Here is a 23,339-nt window from a genome sequence, read left to right as displayed (position 1 = left end):
ACTACACACGTGACACTTCCCTTAGCTGCCCTCTGCTCAGATTATTGAGAGAAAAAATTTGCAATGCCAGCTGAATGACAAACTCACCATCCAATGTAGCACTGGCACAGATTCTCATGAGAAGTAGCTTGTTTAATGAGTAATTCTACTTGTGTGGGTACATCAAGAGTTTCATCGTGAGAGAAGTCTCGACCTTTGAAATTAAAGAATGAAAAAAACCCCATAAATGGAAATGACAGGTCCTACAACATGCTTTTGGGTAGGCAAGTGAAGTACTGAAAGGACTTTTAATTACTCTCACCTTGCAGTTCATAAAATGCCAAATTTTCCAAACACAGAGAACTTCTAAAGGCATAGAGAGTTCAGAACTCTGCTTGCCCTATTATCATGGTTTCTGCCTTTTATCTTCTCCAAATAATGGATAAACCAACAACAGGCAACTTTCCAGTAGCTGTAATCCTGGTCCTAATCCCTTCAAGTACATTATTTGGCAGGTGGTGGGTAGTTTATTATAAACTTTAAGACTATAAAATTTCACCACTAAATCCTACAAACTCTAAATCCAGGACAGCAGAAATTCAGCTTCCACTAACAAGTCAAGACATGCAAAATATGACATCTGTTCAGCTACAATCACCTCTGTACTTCTCCAGTCAGACTCCTTTGTATCTAAATGCAGGAATCAGGTGTTGGACAAAACCAGGAAAAATGGCCCCATCCACTACATTGGAATATGTTAAATTCAAGGGTTAACACAAAATATAAACACTGAAAGTAGTCCTGATCCATCTCATCAGTTGCATAAGCATAAAAACGTGCTCACCAGTGAGCTTATCTCGAACTCTGTTGATGATTTGAATTGCCTTCTTATTCAGAGCTTCTGGCTTCACTAGACCATCTCCTACTACAAGGCAGAAGTAGGAAACAGAATTAGAACTTAATCTGAACAATAAAAGCATCTGTACCACTGTTAAACACCACAAATAACATCTTGAGAGCAACCAAACCAGATAGCAGCACATTTTCTGTCACCCTTTAACTGGAGTTGAGAACACAGATATATTCCTCATTCATGCTGACAAGGAACTGTATCTGTCCCATCTTGTGTAATTGTGTCTGGATCATGATGAAATTTTTTGATCTAAGAATAATTTCTACATCAGCATAGAAACAGCAATGAAGCAGTAATGAAACTTACTGAAGGAATGGATGGATTCAGGCACTGTGGTCCCAGTTTTCTTATGGGCTGTCTCACCCAATTCCACACTATCTAACATTTCTGTTGAAAACAACAGGAAAACAGAAGTGTGACATTGAAAAGCAGAATAATATTCTTCTGGAAACATTAACAAAACTGTTAATCAGCTCATTTGAAAAGCCTGTTTGACTGTGACCAAGTATCCCACACATCTCTGTCACTAACAGAAGCGTATCACAGGAGCAAACGTTATTTTTCCCCTGCTAATATACTGAAGGGCCAGATCCAACTTGCAGTAACATTTTGTACAAAAGTATAATTAAAAGGTATTTTGAAACAACATACAATTAACCTAAAATTACTATCAAATAATTCTGTGTATTGGTGGAAGTCTCCACATGAAATTGTCTCTATTCTGCAGCCCAATAGCAAACAACTGCTACGATTCAATGCAAAGCTCTCAACGTTCAGTCAGGTGACTGCTGGCCAGGTTTCCCACACTAATTACACCTTGCATTACATCAGTCTGTTTGTGCCTCAGAAGGGTGTTCTTGTAACTGTCAAGTTGGCTGTTTAAGCCAAAGTACTGAACTCACCACTTTCAGTCCTAAAATAATGACAATAAGCTGTCTCCTTTTGAGAAGGTAACTGAAAACATTTACCCAGTCTTGTGCACTGCTAAAAAACCCCCACCTTCAAACATTCATGTCATACACCACCTTCTCTACTCACCTACTGACTGACTAGCTGAGTAGGAGTCTGTTCTTGTTCGTGAGCGTTTATTGCCCTTTGTATTTGCTGCAAGAAAATGAGAAGTGTGAACTGGGGTTGCAGTGTTCCATAGGAAATTCGTCCACAAACAACACAAATCTGACTGCCTGTCTGCCTTCTCCAGATTTTAGGTCACCTGAAAATAGTTTTCAGCTTCCTGATGACAACTAACACAAAGCCAGTCCAAATAATTGTGTAGTTCTGTGTCTGTTTAAAGGCAAAAAGGTTTCAACCACTGTGGGAACTTCACGTTGCTATTCCTGAAACCACGGGCACACAGAAATAACAACTGTAAACCAATCATTTCATCACATTGCCCTCAGACAGACATTGGATTTCAGGCTTCCTTATCTCTTGTTTGAAATCAGACTGATTACTCTTGTGCTGCCACTGTTGTATCAGAACCACTTACTGTCCATCAGCCGCCAGTTCAATAACGGGTCATACACAAAGGCTTCAAGCACAGCCATGACGCTGTCCTTGTGTTCCCGCAGGACTTCCATCACCGTGTGACAGGTGATTCTGTAATTGCCATCGAGGCCTGTCACCTTCAGAAGACAAAGAAACAAATCAACCACACTGCTTTACTCACTCTGAAACACCCAACTCTTAACGTTCAGGGAACAGGAAGTGGCTCATGCTTTGAGCTGGAATTCACTGTGCTTTGTCCGCTAAGGGAACAAGATGTTAGTTACAAACCAAGCAGCTCCCTTCTGCCATTAAGATGATCTTTGTGAAGTACCATGCCATTGGCTGTGTCTGGTTGATGCAAAGAGATATTTGAAATGAGGGAACTAAGGAAGGCCAAAGAAATTGGAGGAATTTCAGAGAGCTGGGGTTTTTCTGCATCAATTAACGTTGTTTCCCAATGTAAATACCACAGCAAATATTTTAACTTACAGCAAACATGGCTAAAATATTAACATCTCTGGTTCTTAAAGAAGTGGAGAGGTTTAGTCACCAACAAAAATACAGGGAAAGCTGAGAAGTGGGTGCCATTTTCCCTAGGAACAATCCCCTTCATGTTAAAGAAGGGATGCTTACCTCCATAGCATTTGTCAGCATCCTTGTTAATCTAAACGGAATCTTCTCAGGGAACTTCTCTCTTGTCATTGCAACCTAAACACATGATGATAGAGAATTAGGAGATTAATAGCTAACATTATTTAAGTGTCAATAAGTACTGTTTGTTTTTTTTACTACAATCTTGAAGGTTGTATTCTAAATAGGAAATAAAATCTCAGCTTTATGTTCCAGTTTCCACAACTTCTTGGGAGAAGATGGATCGTTTACTTGATTAACAGAGGAGAAACTGAAGCGTGTGCCCAGCTGCTGGGGTCAAGTAACACAGACTGCTCCAAGACATTTTATAGAAAAGTAGTGTTAGCACTTCTTTGCATGTTCCAGTGGTAAGCTAATCCCTAAGTGAAGCCCCAAAGAGAGCCAAAAGGCTTGCCCAGGATACTCTAAGATCAGTTTCTCCCTGGCTTACAGATTCACATGGAATATGACAGATATAAAATTTCATGTCTAATTACAAAGGTTTACCTCAAAACAATCCCCAAAGTCGATATGCAGGATTTTTCCACTCAGTCTGTCTAACATCAGATTGGAGGGATGTCTTTGATGAAGGAGTAGGAGAAAAAACAGGGTGACAGACCATTATAAAAACCCAAAGTAAATCACAGCAGCTCCAGTCTGAAATGATATTTATCTTCATGAACAAGAATGGCCAGTGACAGTTTGCTTGTCTGAGATCTTCAATCTCAGGATGAACAGAACAGCTTCCTGACAGTGCATCTCTCACATTACATTTGTAATTACCTTTCAGGAGTTAAGAGATCTTCTCACTTGGAAGATACACAATCTATTGGACCAGATCCATCAGCACAGTTCTTGGATATGAACATTTATTTTTCAGTTAGGACAATGTTTTTCTACTTGTTTTATGATTTTTTTCATTGTATGCTGTTTCAGTATAGAAAAATGTAATGCATTGTGCTACAGGTGAAGTAATGCAAACTAGATTCCCACCAGAAAAGACTTAGGAAAGGGCACAGTGCTGCTGTTCATGCTGACTGGTTCCGATTTTGTTTTCATTTGATTTTCAAAGGTTTACAATTTCATTATAAAGATCTTCAAGATCAGGGATAAAAGCTTTTGTTATAAAAGCATTTGAGGGTTTAGCTGTTCTTGCATTAGATCTAAAATCAAAAGCACATTCTCTTCAGAAGGATTTTGGAAGTTATGATGTTATCCTCTCTTGACAGTAACTTTAAGTCAAACTTTTGTTCATTTTATCCTTTTTCCTTATTTTCCCAATCCACGTGGACTGTACATACTTTGCTCCAGAACATTTCACTATTCACCTCTTACTTGCAACTCAAGCCCCACATCTCACACCTGCAGTGCTGAAAATCTTGGCAGCATGATTAAGTCTCGAAAGACAGTATCACTACAACTCAGCAATAACCACAATGAGAGATGTTATTGCAAGAACAGACCCAAGGAATGAATTGATTGGTCTGTGCTTTTAACAAACCTTTACAGTTTCACTTACCTGTCCCCAAGGCCCAAAATGTACCCAACCATTGACATCACAGCTAGTGAACGAGTGTAGTTTGTTCTTCTGTCAAACCACACCTACAAGTGGAGACAAAACAGAAAAAGACAGGCAGGCATGTTACATGTTTCTGCCTTTATTTATACATGAAGCACTTGCATTTTGCACAAAGCAAAACTGATATGCTTAGGTTCAGTACACGCCATAAGACTGAGGGGGCTGAGACATCCCATGGCCTTGAGTTTGATGCCTAAGAAAATAAGAGAATATATTCTGAGGCTTCTGGTTTTCTCTCCATGCACAGTATATGGAGCTTCAGTTTCTGTGCTTTGTGCAAATCTGGACTGCACTCTGGCAGCCACTGTGATCTGAGCCTTGTGAGGCCTCTTGTGAGGGGATACATACATGTGGATAGACACGTTCTGCAGTGATTCATCTGGAGTTCATGATGATTAAACACTATCTCTCACCCATTCTGCAGAGAAGGTAAAGCCACATTATGCTGATACCCAAACACAAGCCATTACACGTGCTGAACTCACCTCTGAGCTTGGACTTTTCAACCACAGCAGTTTGGCAAGGTCATCACCAGCTGTGTTATTGACAGCATGTTCAAATACTTCTACTTTCTGCATCAGAGTCAGGTGGTCATAATCTGGAGCCATCTATAATTGAGAAGTGACACTCAGCAGCTTAAAAAAAGCTACCTCCAGTAATCCCTAGTTGTACTATAAGAGACCCTGTAATCACCAATAATTTCCTATCAGGTTTACATTGAAATTATTTGTAGACTGATCATTATGTTCCCAAATGCAGTGAGATGAGGCAGCCTACAGTAAGGAACTAATTTTAAATGGAACAGCAAATGATTTACACACCCACAAAGTAGTCCATAGCCATATTTAACTAAAGTTCTGTGCAGGTAAATATGTCATGTATCCAAATAAACCTTCTGGGCTGGCACACACTTTCCTTTTTGGCAGCCAGTTCCAGCTTCTCTAGCAATGTTCAGTCTCTCCAGCCTGTCTAACTTTGGGCCTGTTGCTTAAACACAAGGTTTGCAAATGCCAGCAGCATGGCACAACTGTGCCCAGCAAATCACAGTCCCAAACACATTTTAGTCAGCAGATGGTAACAACTTGTGGTCACTGCTAAAACAGGAAAGGAAATCCAAATATCTGCACGGACAGCTTCCCCTGCTGGTAGCACTTTATAATGTATTTCTGCAGTTATTAATGGTATCAAATCAGGAAACAGGCAAAGGAAGAACAAGCTGCACACCGTTATTTTTCATTAGGACACAGGAGTTCTAAAAGAATGTACCAAAAACTCTGCCAGCTTTGCCCTTTACCCTCAGCATGATGCGATGTTCAATGTTGAGCAGGATCTTTTTCTTCTCTCTGTAGTCTCGGATGAGTGCATGCAGTGTGTCACAGTGGGGGACCCAACCAATCAACCCTGAATTTGTAGAGAGTGGAATAACAGCATATCTCTGGATGCTACAAGGAGAAAAAAGAAAGCAGGATCAGAGCTGAAATGGTTGTATGTTGTGAATTATTACGTTTCAAGATGCTTGAACTGACTACTACTAAATCTGATTCTGATCCAAATTATCTCTTCAGTAGTTTCCACACTTTTCTGTTTTTCAAACAGACCTAAAGCATCCATTGCTGCCAGATAATCTACAGACATTCTCAAACCTTGCATGGTTTTTATTCTGAAAGACTGCTTTCAGAAGGTACACGTTGTGTAACCCACCATGATCTGTTATTTGCACACGACATTTGATATGTTCATGCTCGAAAGACACTGTAAACTACTGCAGTCACTGACCATCCACCAAGCTACTTAGTGACTACAATAAAAAACCTTGACAAATCCCTCTGTTCTCAGGCTCCTAAAGCAATGCCTAAACTATATTGAAACAGAGGTTGCCACAAGGACCATAACTATTTACAAGATGAGCCTTCAATGAACTAAAACAAACAATTCCCTCAGGATACATTTCCTCCAAGTTTCAATTCTATGAATAAAAAGAGAGGAAACAAAAAGCATTCATAGACTGGCTGGATCTTTTGAAACTTAGTTCCAAGATTTACCATTTTCTCACAAAACAGCTGGTTGTGCCAAGAGTTACTTGGAAACTGCACCTATGCAGGGTGTCCTTTGTGCATAAGAAGCACACCCAGTGATTATCCACAGCACACACCTGAGGTTTTTACGCAGAGAAGTTGGGTCATTTGCTAGCAGAGTGTTGACCAACCCAAAAAGCTGCATTACCCTCTCATCTTGGCGAAGGTCTTCATGACCTTTCAGAAGGAACACAAACTCATGTCCATTGCTTCCTGCAAAAGAATTAATACACAAAAGTTCACTCCTGCTGAACAAGAGTAAATACACGTGCACCCAAGAAGTAGAAAGTGTGGCAATCGGACTGACCAGACCCCTCAGAAATGAATCACCTGAGAGAAAATGGTGCAGAGGTTTTACCTGGTTTGATCTGAAAGCAATGATTGTTTAAACATAAGAAGAACCAAGTGAGAATTGCTGTCTCTTACCCATTAATGTCAGCTTCCTGGGCCGCTGCTTGGAGGTGATGACCTGCAGTGAGGGTGCGATGGACTGAATGCGTATGATGGGCTGGTTGGGATCGTACGTTCCTGGCACTGCCAATTCCAGGTCCCGGCACATTAGGAGTTTTGGTGACACGTACTGTAGTTCCAAAGAAGTGAGCTACCAAAACCAAAAGAAACACAACCCCACAGAATTTCAGTTAAATCTCGCTGAAACACCTCAAGAGATCACATTGCTGAGGGGTTAGAACAGTTCAGTCAGCTGACACTGCTTCCAGCGCTTGCAGGAAGTGCTGCACAAGCAGCAAACTTGCAGCAAATCATCTGCAGATATTTCTAGAATTTGAATGGCTTTGAAACAAAGGTTGGTTTTGACAATTTGCCCTGTAAGACCCCCCAGTAGAATGGTACCTCTCTCCTACCTGAGGCAGTTGCTTTGAGATGCGCCGGAACACATGGTAATAGAGATCCCAAGCCTGAGTCAGGTCTTTGACATTTCCCGATTTCATGTACTTCCTGCACCACTCCTGAGCTTCCATGAGATCTCTACCATAGGCCTAGTGAAAAACAACACAAGAAACTACAGTGGAAGAGATATAGACCACTTAATACCTACAAAGAGAATCACAGTCTATTTTCCAATTGCATTACAAATACTTGATCTCACATTTCCATAGCAAAGCAGAATTAAACAGCCAGAAAGTCCTGAATCCAGGACATGCACTGAGATCATTAGACAACATTGCTCACAAATAGACTTCAAGATAGGAGGCAACAGAATGCATAGAATCACCCTTGAACAGTAGGTTCACAAGCTCAAATTCATTCCTTATGCTGGCTTGAGTGAAGCCACCTCTACTGTCTGTGCTAGTGGTTACCAAGATCAGTTGCTGATACCTGATTGAAGGAGGTCTCTTTTAAAGTCTGAGGCCCACGCTCCATCATTGCATGAAGGGGTTCCAGCACCTCAAACATTCCCTTCACATTCCTTTCTCCAAAGTACAGACGAGATGCTTCTTCCAGCCCTTCGTGCCACATCTCATGCCACAGGATGGCCACACGGATTAGCTCTTCACTCACCTGGTTTAGGACAGGTAAAAAGATTAAATGCCTAAAGAAACCACTCTGGCTGTATACTGACTTACAAATGCAAACTACTTTCTTCTCCAGTGATTATGAAATATTTGTTGCTGGCAGCTAGAGGGAGCCACAGGAAGCCCCACGATGCTGTTACACTTTTTTCTTCCAGAAACTGGGCAGCTTTTTCTCACTTGATGCCTTTGAAATTTTCTGTGTACTTGGTGGCTTTGAAAGCATTACTTTTCATTTATTCATTAAAATCTTTAGCAAATGAAGTAAATTACTGAACACAGAGTGGAAAGATTAAGTTTGTTTCCATTTTGCATTAAGCAAAAAATACCTCGATGGAACAATGATTCTTCATTTATTTCTTCTTTGAATTTATTGATAAGGAGAGAGAAGAACTCACTGTTTGAACATCGTAGTCCTTTTAAAATTAAAGTGTTCTCTTGAAATTACACTAATACTGCAACTTCTACCAAGAGCAAAAAAACCCCAATTAATTGTACTCAAACAAAACTAACAATGAATAGTCATGTTGGGTTATTATACCTGTAGCACATCCATTCCTGAAACTTAATACACTTGCTGGTACACCAAGTACTCACCATCATCGCCTGTTGCACCAGAGTGTTACTGTGCTCACACATGTTCTTCAAGATCTTATTTGCAGCATTGTGGCGAGCAGTGGTTGTAGACTTAGAGGCCACAGTCAAAGGATAGATCAAAGCCTAGGAGGGACATCAAACAATAATATTTAATCACCACAAAGAAGAGCTACATAAATGGAAAGATTAGCAAAGCATTAATAAATAGCAGCCTTAGGGTTAGACAAGAGAAAGCAACCTTGCTTCTGGAAAGAGGTGATAGGAACTTGCTGTTGAAAGTCTTCCAGTCTCAAAGAATTAAATTCATTGAGTAGTAGAATGACTTTGAGAGCCTGTGTCAGACTGGAAGAAAAAAACCCTGCATTTTGTTATCTTCCATCCCTTAGAAAGAAATCCACATGAATTATCTGTGAGGTGGCATCTCAGTAGTTACTTAACGAGATTGAAGGTGATTTGCACTACCCACTATTCTTTTACTGTGAACAGTGCTGAGATGAAAGCAGCAGAAATAGTTCCCACCCTCACTCTCATCACTTGCTGGGACTCTCAGTGCAGGCATGTAGACTAGGTGAAATGGAAGACAGGAAATGGCTGAGCTGGCTGGTCTATGGAAATCCCTCCTCTAAGGCCCAGCTTACCTGAGGGTGGTACCGGCCAATATCTGTGAGGAGCTGATGAATGAGGCGTCCTACCAATGGGCGAGGGGTGTCGATTCTTGCAATGAGCTGAGGGATAACCTAGTGGGAAGGACAGATAAAATAAACATCCCTACCATCTCTTTAGTTTAGTTTTGTTAGTGGTGTTCTGCCCTCTGCTAGAGACCTCACTGTTTGTAAAGGACACAGAGAGGCTCACTGCTTGTTTCTGAGATGATTAGAGGATAACACAAAGTTCCAAACGCTGTCAGAAACTCAGAACAGCTCAGTGAGATCAGGAGTGTTCTGTGCTAAACTATTACAGGATCATCTTATGGAAGAAGTAAGAAGTGTCTTGAAGTGCAATGCTCACATAATAAATAAACCCTTTTTTATTGTTTACAAGAGTCATTCTACAAGGCAATCCTGAAATAGACTGAGCTACATCAGAGCAGCACAGTGGTGTTTTATACTTGATCACTATTGAATGTATCTTCAATCTCAACATTTTCATTCTCATTCATATGTACTGGTCCAAATATAAGTACAGAAATGCATGCTGATGCTTGCTAAATCAGTTATGAATTGTACTGCACACTGCTCCAACCATTACCTACAGAGGATTGTTTAGCAAAGGATCATCATGGATATCATGTAACAAATCCCCAAGCTTGCCCCAGAACCGAGATTTGTCTTAGTCCTTTGTGTTCCTTACCTGCAACCAAGTATCTATTTGGATTGCCTTGACTCCTTCTACCAAAGCCTCATTCACATCAGGCCAGTGACCATAGTCAAACCACAGAGTAAGGACTCTTAAAAGGAGAAATACATTCATTAAGAATGAAACAAAAAACCTCAACCATTCCAGTCAAACAACTTCAGACCCATTTACAAGTGACTCTCCTTCCCAGAGCCTCAAGACAGTAAGATAAAGGCCAGTCCATATAAGATAAATCAGCTTGTACTGAAGGATTCACTTAGTTTAACCATAACAAAAAGAGAACAGAAACAGGCTGATTTTCAACCATGTGCCTTTATGATCTGGATTTCAATTACCACGTGCTTTATTATGTACCTTAGAGTATCCTGTAGGTTGTTTCCTCGAGAGAGAGATATGGATCGGAAGAAACCCTGGACAGCAGGGACTGTGTACATCAACAGGGTCTTGGACAAATCCTTTTGGAATGAAAAGTTCTCTGTTAGTTCTACACAACTGCATCAGTCCAGGTTAATCCTAAACTCAGCAAAGGGAAAGAGGAAGAAATATGTGGCAACACAGATCTAATCCACATTCTAGCTGATTTCTACTCATACTACTCACAGGACTTGTGGTTCCTGGAACTACAATTCTACTATAACTGTAAGTAAAAGAGACTCCTCACAGTCTTTCATCAAGGGCTTAAGCAGCAGAACTTGTCAAGGCACACTGTATCACCTATTATGATACTCATCTATGCCTTTGCTTCAGTTCACTGTTAACTTACAATTGTTTGCATGAATTTAATCCTTCTCCCTCAAGACTGAGTTAATGTGAACTTCCTCACTTTTGCTGTGAGTATATATAGATACATACACAGACAGCTTCCAAAAGCCAGCTATGCATAGCAGCTTCTTTGTACTGTAACATTTTCCTGCATCTAACATAAACAGGGAAGAAGGTACCTCAGTGACTTTTTTCTGCACTGGAGATGGGATGGGGCTGTTCTCAGTGCTCTCTGCATCACTCTCACTGTTGCTGCCCTCGGTGTTAGCACTGGTGATGCTGGCTCCACTGGCATGACGGAGTTTCTTCTTCTCATCTCTGGCCTGGTTTTGATGTTTGTAGTGCAGCACTGCTTCAAAGTTCATCACTGCCCAGGCATGCCAGGCCTGCCAACAAGAGAGAACGAAAGTCAAGAGGAAGATGAATCCTTTTTGCAACCTGTACTTGGTAATTACTAGAGATAATAATCCAGCCTTTCTCAGTCTGCAGACAACAGTAGTAAGCAATACCCTGCAGACAACAGAATGCTTTGTTTTGTCTAATTGCTCCTAGTTTTAACTGTCTTATCTTAAATAACATCATGGTGAGTTCTTGGCCAGGAGCTCCTTCTTGGATATTAAGGCAAAAGAGCTCTGTAGCAAAAAATTGAATCAGATTCTACTCACATATACTTTCATTTTTCACAGCTTAAAATAAAGGTTAATGTGTCAGGACTAGGGGAGTGCAACAGGAAGAAATACAGGAGATGTCTGCCTCAGAGAAGATCTGGCACCAAATACTAATTGAAATTTCCCAACCCTGAAATCAAAGACTCTTTGGAGAATTAGCAACAAGGCTGCTTTCCTAGTTCAAGGATACTCAGTGAGGACAAGTTCATTTTTTTCCATTTAGATTATCTTTTCTCCTTCACTGTTGACTGACAGGAGAGAAAGTCCCAAAAGCAAGACCAGAAACTGAATCATGTCCCAGTTTTACTGGCCAGATAAAAATCCAAACCAGAATCTCATGGTTGCCTTGGGCTGCTTTCTCTGGGTTTTTTTTTCAATCCTACTTGCAGTAATAATGCAAATAGCTATAGGAGACCTTCTTATGAATATCATCATTTCCTCTAGTATAGGATATGATCAGATTTACTGATCAGTTTGCAGTGCTGCCTGGCAGCTTTTCTTCACTGACCTTGTACCAGTTGCGATCATGCTCTGTTGCAGCACTGTAGTACTGCAAGACCTTGGGGATGGTACTCTCGTTGATGCCTTGCAGGTTCAGCTGCCACTCACCCAATTTCAGGAAACACCTGGTTAAGCAAAAGCATTATTGACTTAGAATGGAATGAAAACAAAGCCCTATCTGAAGCCTGAAAGGTATTTCATGTGGTAAATCCACTCGGTTAAGCCTCTTCTGCAAGCTGGGAGCATACATGCTAACATGTAAGGTTCCAGACACCTATATCCTGCTTGTAACTGTGCAACTAACTAGTTAATTATTTAGAGGGAAACGTGAGAGTATAAACAAACATAAGAAGCTGCTAAGAGTAGTATCAAAAGACTTCATCAGTATTGATCGAATGTACACAGCATATGTGCTGGCTGGCTGTCCTTTATCACCACACAAACTGGCCTTCTGGAGAGAACACTGCGACATGCTAACAGTGGAAACACAGAGCAACTGTTCTTCCCCCAAGCCAGAAGCCCATTAAGTCATTCCCTCCCAGAGGAAGGGAAAAACAACATATTTTTACTGCAGTAGGGTGCGGCTGTGAAGGTTTGTGCAAAGCTTAATACTTTGCTCTCTCAGCACACTTTAAATTCCACAGTTAAAATATAGAAAGGACAGCTGTGAGAGTTTACCAGAAAGCACTGTGCAAGAGAAATATTGTGCACAACTCATTACTCATTTGCCTTCCATGACAGTCACTCTGGAAAAAAAGTAAAGATTGTGTTATCAAGTTCCCATTCTCACAAAAGCAACTTAAGTGCACGTCTCCCTTGGAAAGAAAAAGCAAGCTTTCAAGAGTAAGCACTATGCAATTTCTTCTTTAAATTGGAAACAACAGATCTGGCACCTCCAGATCCACAAAGGAAAACAGAGATTATAAGATGTGCTTTTAATGCAACAATATTTTAAGAGACTATCACATGCTGGGCACCTATTGCCCAAAGCACTGCTGTTGAATCACGGGTACATGCTGCCAAGCACAGATGTGCCAGGTATGTGGGAAGTGTTTCTTTCCTACTGGCTGGATCTCCTGAAAACCAAGGGAATAGCCACACTGAGAGCTCTGCCTTCTGCCAGTGAGCCACAGTGCTGGAAAAATACAACCAGCTGCCAGCAGCAAACACAAAGTTGTTTATGCTGATGTGTCACAATACCATCTACTGAAAATTACATGATAGATAAGGATGTAGCACCAGAGGGGTTTCTACCAGCTAGATGAGAAATGCCCTGTTCCTTTTAATCAAAGCATGGGCCTTGTCTGAGATACATCATCTGCTTGGACTTTGTCACCTCAGGAAAGACATCAGGGTCACTATATAGCTAAAGAGTGTCTAAGGACCAGGTACTGACCGTGCCATGAGCTTGTGGAGCTCCTGCTTGTGCTGCTGGTCCTCAGTGGCAATAGCATGCTGTGCCTGCTGCTGCATTGTCTGCACAAAGTGCTGCATGTGCTGGAATGCATCAATCTGAAATTGGATGATGGTTGCAGTAAGTTCCACAAGGGTCAAAAGACAACTCCATAAGAGAGGAACACAAACACTTCAGTCTCCAAACTCTACTGTAACCTAACACAGCTTTCTCTGCCACAGAGCTGCACCTTTAACTGTGAATTTAAAAAATAAGCATCAACTTTCCAAGTGCCACAAAAAGCTGAATCATTGAGTCAGACCTTCCAGCAGAAGGGTGCTCTGAGAAAAGGCTGAGACTTGCATGTAGGTTTAGGATCAGTGCTACCTTGGGTAAAGTATTTCTCAGCACTGTAAACAACACCCAGTTTAAATGTGTCAGAAAGAAGAAGAAGAAAATAAATGTGGAGCTTATGTACTGTATTAAATAGAAAATCATTCAACAAGCAAGAGGAGATGATTCCAACTGCATCTGTTCCTCCTTCTCATCTTTGCTGCTTTTCTGACCTTTCTTTTCCCCTGTCCTCATGAGCTCCACATATTCTTGCATCAGATTATTTCAGATACATTCTTTTCCCCCCACACCTTTGTAATTCTTTGTGCCTTCCTTCATTCTGCTTTCTACAACTGCACCAGCTGCCTGCATCTTATCAATTTCTTTATCACAAGTCAAACAGAGAAAAGTCCACTTTCACTCAGAGGCAGGCAGAGAAAACCCACTTGGGTCATTTACTGAAAACAGTAAGAAGACCACTACACTGTTTTACTCAGCCAATAGAGCAGAGCCTCAGGAGCAGCTCCTTCTGGTTTTCAAATTCAAATAAAGAATAGTTAGGTCATGGCAATGTTCCCACAGCAATGGCTCTGCTCCAGTGCTGGCAATCCCAAACACAGGAAAAATTAAAAAGATGTGGCAGAATATGAGAATAAATAGAGGCTTTAATGTATATTAAAAAAAGGAGATAAGTTATCCAGTCTGCAGCTTATTGGATTTGATTATGTAAATTCTCCCCATGTTGCAATGTTAAAAACATTCACCCTAGGCTCTTTGGAGCCAAATTGTTCCTGTGACAAAACCCTGTGTACTTTTCAGCTGTCTTTCAGTTAGAATTTTTCAGTAATGTCCTTAATAAAAGTTAGTTATGCTCAGCAACTAAGTACAAGGTGTTCAGGATCTTTTTTTCTAAAACTAGTAATAAAGCCCCCTCCCTATTTCAGTGCCCCCAGCCACAAGTACAGTGTAGAGACCTGGCAATCTGAGCAGTGGGCAAAGAGTACCAAGCCTGCACAGTAAAATTCTAGTGAGGACTGAAAAGCTAGAGTTGACCATTAATCTTGGCTGCATTCCTTGGGTACCTGACAGTGGTTTAGAGAAAAAAAAAGAAACCTCTCCATGTAGGAAGGAAAATGAGAGCCAGGCCTTCTCCATCACTCCAGAGTTTTAAAGGAAAATTTCAGAGGCTTGGCCTCTAAATAACAATAAGGAAAGGGATTAGTTGCTCTTTTTTAGGTAAGCAAAAATAAAACCTTCAGCCTTGACTTTGTCCTGTGGGGATTATAAAGAGCTAAGGTGCATGCCACCACACAAAACCTGAGCAATGGGATGCAGAGAGCACTGTGTTCTTTCCTACCTTACGGGCGCTCTTCCACATGTGTTTCATGTAGGCGTAAGTCACTTGGGGATGTACCGTTGGCAAGGGGTGATCCAGCTGTCGAGATGGATCCACTCCTAAGAGCAGGACAAGTGTCTTATGGGCCAAAGCCTGGAGAAAGTGAAAAAGAAGAAAAGCAGGTTAAAACAAACTCATTCTGAGGTTTCTCCTCAGAAGACAGCTCTCCCATCTATGCAATGAAAGTATCTGGAAATGCTTAAGGTTGAAGCAGTTTGATAAAGCCAATCATGCAAGAAACTGCTGTAGAGGACAGAGCTTGATAATGCTCACCAGTCTCCCACTCTTGCCACACAAGCTGGCATACTTGAGCCAAGTCCTCATGTCCTCGTGAGGGTTCACAACAAGAGATCGGACCATCAGTATTCTTTGCCAATCTTCCACGATTCGTTGACAGCCCTGAGTGAAAAAGGAAGCGGCAACTTGTTAGTGTTTTATCTCCAAACTACTCCCCAGAGCCTTAATTCAAAATCTGAAGCGAGATTTCCCCTCAGACTTCAGTACCCATAATTTACAGCTGTCTCATACTATGAACTAGCTGGCTATTTCTTTAACCTTCTTCACACATTGCAATATTAAGTCGTTGACTCTTATTTTCTGCAGCCAGCTCAGTGTCTGCAGTCTAACAACATCCTAGAATGGAAAAAGGAGAAAAGCTGCTAAGGCAGAAATGCATCCAAAAAATCAGGAAAGCTCTTTGTGAAATTCCAAAATGATTCAAGAGTTTTGTAACCCTTCCCAAGTTAGTTTTAAGGCCTATTTTTGGTTTATACAGTGACAAATCTCAATATGGAAATGGAAATGTTATAAACTCAAATAGTTGCAAAGGTACTTTTGTTATTGCCCTTCTCCTTCCATGTGTTGCTTTTAGAGGCTGGCATGACTAAACTGATATTCTGACAGCAACTCCATTTTAACTGCTATGCTGTTTGTGCAAGCACTGTCTGGCTCTTGTCTGTCTGAAAGGAGAGGCACAACATCAACCAGAGCAGGATGAATCTGTATTTCAAATGTTCAAGGATGCTACAAAGTAGAATTGTGGAAGGGAGAGTAACAACCAAATATGTGGTGCTTGCTGTCATGGCCAAGTATTTCAGGGTAATGGTTTGAAGTTTGTATTGATCCAGAGACAACTTGGACTCAGTTTGGAAGTAAATAAAAGAATTTCCAACGGCAGCAAGCACAGAATCACAGAGGGCTGGGGTTGGAAGGGACCTCTAGAGATCATCTAGTTCAACCCAAACACCTTAGCATCAAAGCATCTATTTGTTCCCCTTTTTCTCCTTACCCAGCATTGGTGGCTGGGAAGTTAGGCAAAGTTTATTCCCTAACACTCAAATAAACCTCATCCAATAGGCATTTTAAAAGTATTAAAAAGCAGCTATAAAATGTGCAAGAACTGTATGTACTGTGTTCAGCACTATAAACAGCTGTATTCAGACATTACACTTCCTGTCACTCTCAGTTTCTCCACCCCAGTGAAATAGCTCTGAGCTTTTCCAGACAAGAATGCAGATGGGAAGCTAAAACCTTTGTCACAGTTTCCCAAACACCTAAAAGTATGCAGCAGCAACAGCCTCTCATCAAAAGGCAGATACAGCAGCGAAGAATTCTGCATAGGATGAAATCCCTCCTGCAGGCAGTGTATCAAAAGCTTTGGAAATGGAAATGGAAAGCTTTGCTCAGCCATCATGCTGACTCGAAAGGAAGCTGTTGATGCCAGTGTATCAGCATCTCCATCCTTGACCTTTACACAGAGGTACCTGCAGTCTTTCCCACCAGATCTGGCGGATGATCTCACGGCGCTCTGGTACAAGTTTATACTGGATAACCTCTTCCAGCTCTGACAGCATCTGGCAGGATACCATAGCCTGAAGGAAACAATCACATTCCATCTCAATCACTACAGAATAAATCTATAATTAAGGAACAGTGGTTTGGCATCAAAAACCTAAGTATGTATGCTGCCCAACAGGTAAAGGTCCAACTGCAGGGTCTGCTGACTGCGGCTTTGTAAGGGTCAATTCTTATTTCTTTTGAGGGGGGAATGAGGGAACTCACTTCACTTTTAAATTTATCCCAAAGCTGCTCCTACAAAGTTATAACCCTTATCTGAGAAAAGCCATTTAGCTTGCAGGCCTACACAGGTCTTATGTTTGATGCACGTGCTACTCAGAAGTTTTACACAACTTCTAGAGAAAGTCTGAAGCAGGAATGAGGAGAATAAAGGCTGAGAGGTAGACACTTACCCCATAGGCTCGACTGTAGCTCTCTCCTGCCATGGCAGTTAGCTCAGCATCTAGCAGATCTCTGGCTTTGTCAATGCACTGAAATAGAACAAGATATTGGGGCAAAGGTGGTCTGTTCTGTCCAGTCAACTGTTTGAACTGCTATTCATCTGTCACATAAACAAAGCTGGCATTGTTCCTATTCTCTAACAGGAACCAGGAATGGATATTATCAACAGAAAAAATTGACAGGAAAACAGTGTCCAGGGGCAGGTACAGGGAAAAAAATCAAGGGGATTTCATTTATCAGCTGTGCAGTCCAAAGTTTGTCCTTCTATCAAATCAAAGTTTGCATGATTTCTAATGCTACTGTCCCTGTAAAGATCATCATTAATGGCAATTACAGAGGAAAAGTTCACGTTAGTGCAAGAGGATTGGTTACAAAAAGCCTCAAGAAATGTCTCTTGATAATATACAATGATAGAAAACAGCTTTCACTGTTTTATGTAACCCAACAGGTTTTTATGCATTCTACAGGACAGCAAATTCCATTTCTCTTCCTCTAAGACATGCTCTTGAAGCATGAAATAAATTCTGCTCTGGTTCCAGACATTATATAATCTCTCATCTATAGCTTTTCCTGTTCCAAATGTCAAAGGTTAATCACCAACTCCATCCCTGTGGATGCCTGGCTAATTTTACTGTGCACATCGCTCAAAAATCTACATCAGGCTTTTGACAGAGCAGACTCAATTACTCCTTTATCTGCTCTGGCAAGCCAGCACAGAATTCTGAGAAATAGTACTTGAGCTTCCTTGGAAAGTGAACAACATGCTTCCCATCTACAGAGGGGGAAAAGTCGCTCTGCAAATCTCGTCTGTGACAAACAGGCTTTAATGTGACAACGTGGCTTTAATAAACCCATTCCTTGCCTTGAGTTCTCATCTCAATTTAAAATCTAACATTTATCCTTGCTGCCAGAAGAACTGGAGGAAAAGTTCTGGTACATGACATATGATATATATTGAGCATGTCACTAAAAAAACTGTGGCAGACAGAAATATGTAGAATACCCATGAAGGACCTTATGTGTGTCTTATGCCATGAAGCCTTTTATCAAGCAGTGTCTTGTAGAACGGAACCTCTGCTGAGAAAATCCTTGTGCACTGTCTGTCTAGAAAACAGACATAAAAGTAAAGAAGCCTAAGAGTGACTAAATCATTCTTACACTCTGCAACACTGGATCACTATTATCTGCACATATTCACTTCTGTGTTTTTGGAAACAGAAGATAAGCTCATTCACCAAGGTCTAATACATCAGTGGAAAAAAGGTTAATTGGACAATTCAGTATACTCAGCTGCTTTAAAACAGAATGTCCTTCCATGCAGCAATACAGCCTAGTTTATCTCAAACCAGGATTTGGGAAGCCAACAAGGAAGATAATTACCTGCTGGGCCAATGAGAAAAGGTCCTGATGAAGTGCCAGTACAGCCCTGTAGAAAGCACCATCATGGGTGTCTCTTGGGATCATGCAGGTATATTCTTCCATGCTGTCCCACTGACCTGCAGACACACAGATACCCTCAGTAACACAACAGCCTTCTCTGCAAGGTAATAACAGAACTATGCTACAGTGCTCATAGACATCAGCAACCAGGCCTGAAAGCTGTGTGGTACTTCTACATTCAAATTAAGTCTCCACCAGCTTGTCTTTGGCAAGGACAGTCTGTGTTGTATGTAGAAACTGCATATATACATACACATACACTGTATCTATACATACACAGAGTTGTGTAAGCAGAAACATTCACATTTTTCTACTAGTCAAATTGTTATCTTCATGGACAAAGTTCTTGCATTCTTAGTGATGAAAACATTGAAATGCTGACATCTCCAGAGCATCTGAGTGAATTAGTGTTCTGCAAAGCAAGTCTGAGTCAAAAGGACCAGTCAAGAACTGACTATCTGCTCAGACCAACTAGGCAGTCTCTTTGAATAATTTTGTTCCCTGATTTTATTGTTTCTTATATTTTGTAGCTTTGAAGTAAGTGAAAACCGTCTGTGCTCCCACACAGTGGGCTGTCATGTACAGGGACACATTACCTAGACCCCAGGCAGCAGCAGCAGCCATTCTAGCCATCTTAGCTTGAGTCTCATCGTTGACCTGTGTCCACTTTTCACAGCATTGCTGGTGGAGCTGTCCCCTAAGAAGAATCCACAATTTCTGATCAGCAAAAAGCCTCTTCTAAGAATCCCACCTTGTTAAACAACCACTCTCCACAGATTAGATGACACCCAGTCCCATTGTTCTGTATAAAGAAGAGGATTCTTCTCCTCCAGCCAACTCAGACATACTGGTTTGATGACAACTATCCTGTCATTGGAAAATAATTTACAGGCAAACTATGCTTTGAAAGCACAAATCCTGACAGAAGTTTGCATTTGTCCCTCAGCTGTTAGTAACATCTACTTAATGAACCATCAACTCCAGTATAGGAATACAGAAAAAATAATCATATTGCCAAGAAAACCCCAAACCACCACCAAACAAGAGATGCTTAAACTTTGCTGCAAGTGTCAGTACAAGAAACATAGGATCTGAACAGTTTGTGCTCCTGCTGTCATGTATTTTGAATAAATACGTCATCAAGCTTCAAGACAGACACTAGAGAACCAATGCTGCCATAACTGAGTATGAAGACTTGTCATGGCAAGACCTCAGAGAGGATTTGAATCTTTCATCTCCAGTGGAGAGGAAGTATCAGGGGTTTTTATATTATGTCTTTTAAATCAACTGTGAATGCTCCATTAATCAAACCAATTACTCTGGGTGTTGCAGTTTCAGGATTTCTAAGGCTGGATACTCTGGCAGAATAGCTGCCAACTGTGAGGGAGGCCAGCTTGTCTTCTCTACTGTCATCCTCTTCCCTCCCAAAAAGAAAGATGAGTTAGTCAAACAGAACCGATGGGCTGCCACAGGCAACATAGTCATTCTGACAGCTTAATGGCCCAGGAGGAAAAAAAAAACCCCAAACAAATGAAAAACCAAGCCAAGCCTAGCAACAGCTGTAAATCAGGGCCTCATAGATACTAGACAAAGTAGTATGGCTCTTGCAGATGTAATTACACCAGGAGATAAGTGGCTAAGAATATTTTGGCAGTACTTTCAAAATGTCACTGTGCAGAGTGCTGAAATAATGATGTTGCATAGTACCAGTTCTAGCTTAACTGTCTTATTCTGCCAAGTAGACTCCAGCAGCACAGTCAAGTTGAACACAACTGAAGAATGAGTAGTCAAACCAAGGAATCCTCAGCCTCAGGATGATCTCTATAGTCAGTTGCAAGGTAGCAGACTGCACTCTGCAAAGGCACTTCTGAATTGTGAAGCACATCTGCACAGAGAGAGAATGCAGTTCCACAACAGCAAGCACACAGGTCTTTGTGCAGCCTATCAACAGATGCAGAATATGTCCCTCTGACAGAAGAAAATCATCCTTTTGTAATATATTTGCCACTGATACGTTAATAAGCAGGAGGTCCAGAGAGGACCCTGCACACAAATACATGTGCTGCACGAGGAAGAAATTCTGTAAATCCCTGATGGGAACTGCCTGCTCCTAGAATAAGTGATTGAGACCTGCTCAGAAAGAGCATCTCTTTTTCATGCTGAAAAAAGCTGCACCCAACATGCCTCACCCTCATCTAGAAACAAAAGGGGCAGAAAAATGCTGTCAGAATTAGGTTTCTCCAACAGCCCCATTTCTCTAACAGTAAAAAATGACTTTAGTGAAGAGGAATCTCCTTACTGGGTGCCATCCCACGGGTTCACGTCAGGACCCATCAGGAGAGAGCTCTAGTGACATGAAAAGTTTAGTGGAAAGGCGGAACCTGGACCAAATCACATCTGCCCCTGGGTAGAGCTGCACGCTACAGTGCACAGGATGCCTTCTCCAATTACCTTCTTTGAATTGAACAGGGAGAAAAACCCGAAGCCTCCAGTGAACTTAGCAAGCTCTGTGTCACTACCAGCTCACCCTCTCACAAATACTGCCTCCAATCAGTTACATGTTGACAACACATATTTAACACTGGGTTTAAAATATCAAATGTCCACAAAGACAATGCTTAATGAATGCTCAGAAAGAGTAAGGATGAAAAACTCAGACATCTATGTGATGGGTGAAAAGAGTTTTGAAGAGGGAGTAATTTGGCATAATCTTACACCCAGGAAGCAGAAAATTTCACTAGCAGTTTTGCAACAAGATCATATCTTCTAGATAGACACAGATCTGATCACAAATAAACACAAAAATCTCTCATATTTCAATCAGAGGGGCACAAGAAGTTCATTTTATGATTGTCTTGACAAGTGCTGTTTTGGCAAGTGCTATCCAGTAAATGTTTGCTGAGAGATCCCCTCTATTTGCAATTTCTTTCAGTTACAAATGTGGTTGATCTGATGGTGAGAATACAGATTCTCCCTCAGAGGGACCTTAGCTCATCAGATGGTCTATCCCAACAAGCTGAGAGATGTTACTACCAATTCTGACTTCAATGAATAAAGTGAGAAGTCACTGGACATTCTCAAACTATAAAGTAGAAGTAAATAAGAATTCAGGCAAAAAAAAATTCACCTGGATGACAGCATCCAGAGAAGGGATAGGCACCATTTTTAAAGCCATCATTTTCCTCAGTCTTCAGGCATTCCCCTCTTACCATTCACCAAGTGCTTCCAAGCAACGCATCCGTCCTAGCATCAGCTCAGGATCATCTTTGTTTGTGTCCATCTTCTTGTCATAGGCCACCAGAGCATCTTCCCATTCATGAAGCTTTTCATACCAGGTTGCTTGAATTTCCTAAAAGGGGAAAAATAACCCTAAATCAGAATAAATAGTAGGAATAATAGTCATCATTCTGTATCAACTACAGTAGCTTCTCCTGAGAAATGCTGTGTTTGGACTGTGTTTTATCCTCTTGGAAAAGCCTTAAGCTAATGTGAAAACAGGAATCCTGGGTAGTGCTCAACCTGCACAGAAATTAATTCAGGTTTAACAGAGGAAGTGATCCAACATATCCCCCTATCCTGTGCCACAAAGTAGCCCAGTATTCTTTTTGGAGAGAGAGAGTGAGTGGAATAGGAAAAGGGGTAAATCAATAAAATATTGCCCTTCCCCGTTGTTGCATATGCTTGCATTGAAACAACAGTCTTATGTTCAGGAATGGAATAACTAACTGGAAAAAAAGCCCAACTGCAAAAAGTACACTGTGTGACTGGCTACTGCAAGGCAGTTTTTCAGTCCAGCAGGTAGTATGATGTTGGGAGTCTAATCACAACCCTCACAAGGAAAGGCTGCAGTTTGTAACAAAGACTTTAAAAGTAAGCCAAGCATTGATCTCTATCAGCTGCACAAACTTTTCTTCAGCTTTTGTTTCTAGATTTTGCTTCTAATTTTCAAGAAATGAAATGTCTTTATATGTTTTCCATACTTGTCTTTGCCAAAGTGTTTTCTGCTCAGTCCTTGGCAGCTCATGTCTTGACACAGGCTGCTGAACAGGCTCTTTTCCCAGCCATGTGGGCAGGGTCAGTATAAATTGTGCTCTCCATGCCAGGTCTTCCACTTAGGAAGTCTATATACCAGCCCTTCCCAGCTGTAATAATATTTCAAGTTGCTGGAAGCAGAGCTCACAGCTCTTTCAGTGCCTATTCTGGCAAACTATGTTTTAAGCTACATTAACTGCTAAGAACTACGTTACTGCTATAGAGTGAGGTCAGGATTAGGTAACACAGAACTTTGCTCAGTCCACCCAAGGAATCATAAGCAGCTGCAAAGATGTTCTGAAGTCTGTGTTGCTCCAGAAAGGACTTCCACATAACCTGAGGAATTCCATCATTTTGTTCTAACACC

General features: G+C 41.1%; 1 protein-coding gene across 4 annotated transcripts in view; it reads right to left on the bottom strand.

Moving 5' to 3' along the window:
• Window positions 1-23,339, bottom strand: part of MTOR (mechanistic target of rapamycin kinase) — a 54,971-nt gene that overhangs the window by 1,441 nt on the left and 30,191 nt on the right. For 2 of the 4 annotated variants that reach the window (XM_062012672.1, XM_010209685.2), the window contains 28 exons: window positions 22,150-22,289; window positions 19,537-19,637; window positions 18,881-18,996; window positions 17,452-17,529; window positions 16,966-17,073; window positions 15,476-15,601; window positions 15,164-15,295; window positions 13,477-13,592; window positions 12,088-12,205; window positions 11,091-11,297; window positions 10,504-10,604; window positions 10,144-10,240; window positions 9,432-9,530; window positions 8,794-8,916; window positions 8,003-8,185; window positions 7,528-7,662; window positions 7,091-7,265; window positions 6,742-6,877; window positions 5,884-6,031; window positions 5,075-5,197; window positions 4,530-4,612; window positions 3,518-3,590; window positions 3,014-3,088; window positions 2,382-2,517; window positions 1,931-1,996; window positions 1,199-1,279; window positions 824-904; window positions 88-193 (listed from right to left, as the gene is read on the bottom strand). In XM_062012672.1, the coding sequence (XP_061868656.1) occupies window positions 88-193; window positions 824-904; window positions 1,199-1,279; window positions 1,931-1,996; window positions 2,382-2,517; window positions 3,014-3,088; window positions 3,518-3,590; window positions 4,530-4,612; window positions 5,075-5,197; window positions 5,884-6,031; window positions 6,742-6,877; window positions 7,091-7,265; window positions 7,528-7,662; window positions 8,003-8,185; window positions 8,794-8,916; window positions 9,432-9,530; window positions 10,144-10,240; window positions 10,504-10,604; window positions 11,091-11,297; window positions 12,088-12,205; window positions 13,477-13,592; window positions 15,164-15,295; window positions 15,476-15,601; window positions 16,966-17,073; window positions 17,452-17,529; window positions 18,881-18,996; window positions 19,537-19,637; window positions 22,150-22,289 (3,263 nt within the window). Of the gene's footprint in view, window positions 1-87; window positions 194-823; window positions 905-1,198; window positions 1,280-1,930; window positions 1,997-2,381; window positions 2,518-3,013; window positions 3,089-3,517; window positions 3,668-4,529; window positions 4,613-5,074; window positions 5,198-5,855; window positions 6,032-6,741; window positions 6,878-7,090; window positions 7,266-7,527; window positions 7,663-8,002; window positions 8,186-8,793; window positions 8,917-9,431; window positions 9,531-10,143; window positions 10,241-10,503; window positions 10,605-11,090; window positions 11,298-12,087; window positions 12,206-13,476; window positions 13,593-15,163; window positions 15,296-15,475; window positions 15,602-16,965; window positions 17,074-17,451; window positions 17,530-18,880; window positions 18,997-19,536; window positions 19,638-22,149; window positions 22,290-23,339 lie in introns of those variants that run through there. The other 2 variants (XM_062012673.1, XM_062012674.1) reach the window with 2 other exon arrangements.

This window comes from Colius striatus, chromosome 21 (assembly GCF_028858725.1).
Source record: "Colius striatus isolate bColStr4 chromosome 21, bColStr4.1.hap1, whole genome shotgun sequence".
In the NCBI taxonomy this organism is placed as follows: domain Eukaryota; kingdom Metazoa; phylum Chordata; class Aves; order Coliiformes; family Coliidae; genus Colius; species Colius striatus.
This window is presented reverse-complemented; position numbering and strand designations above follow the sequence as displayed.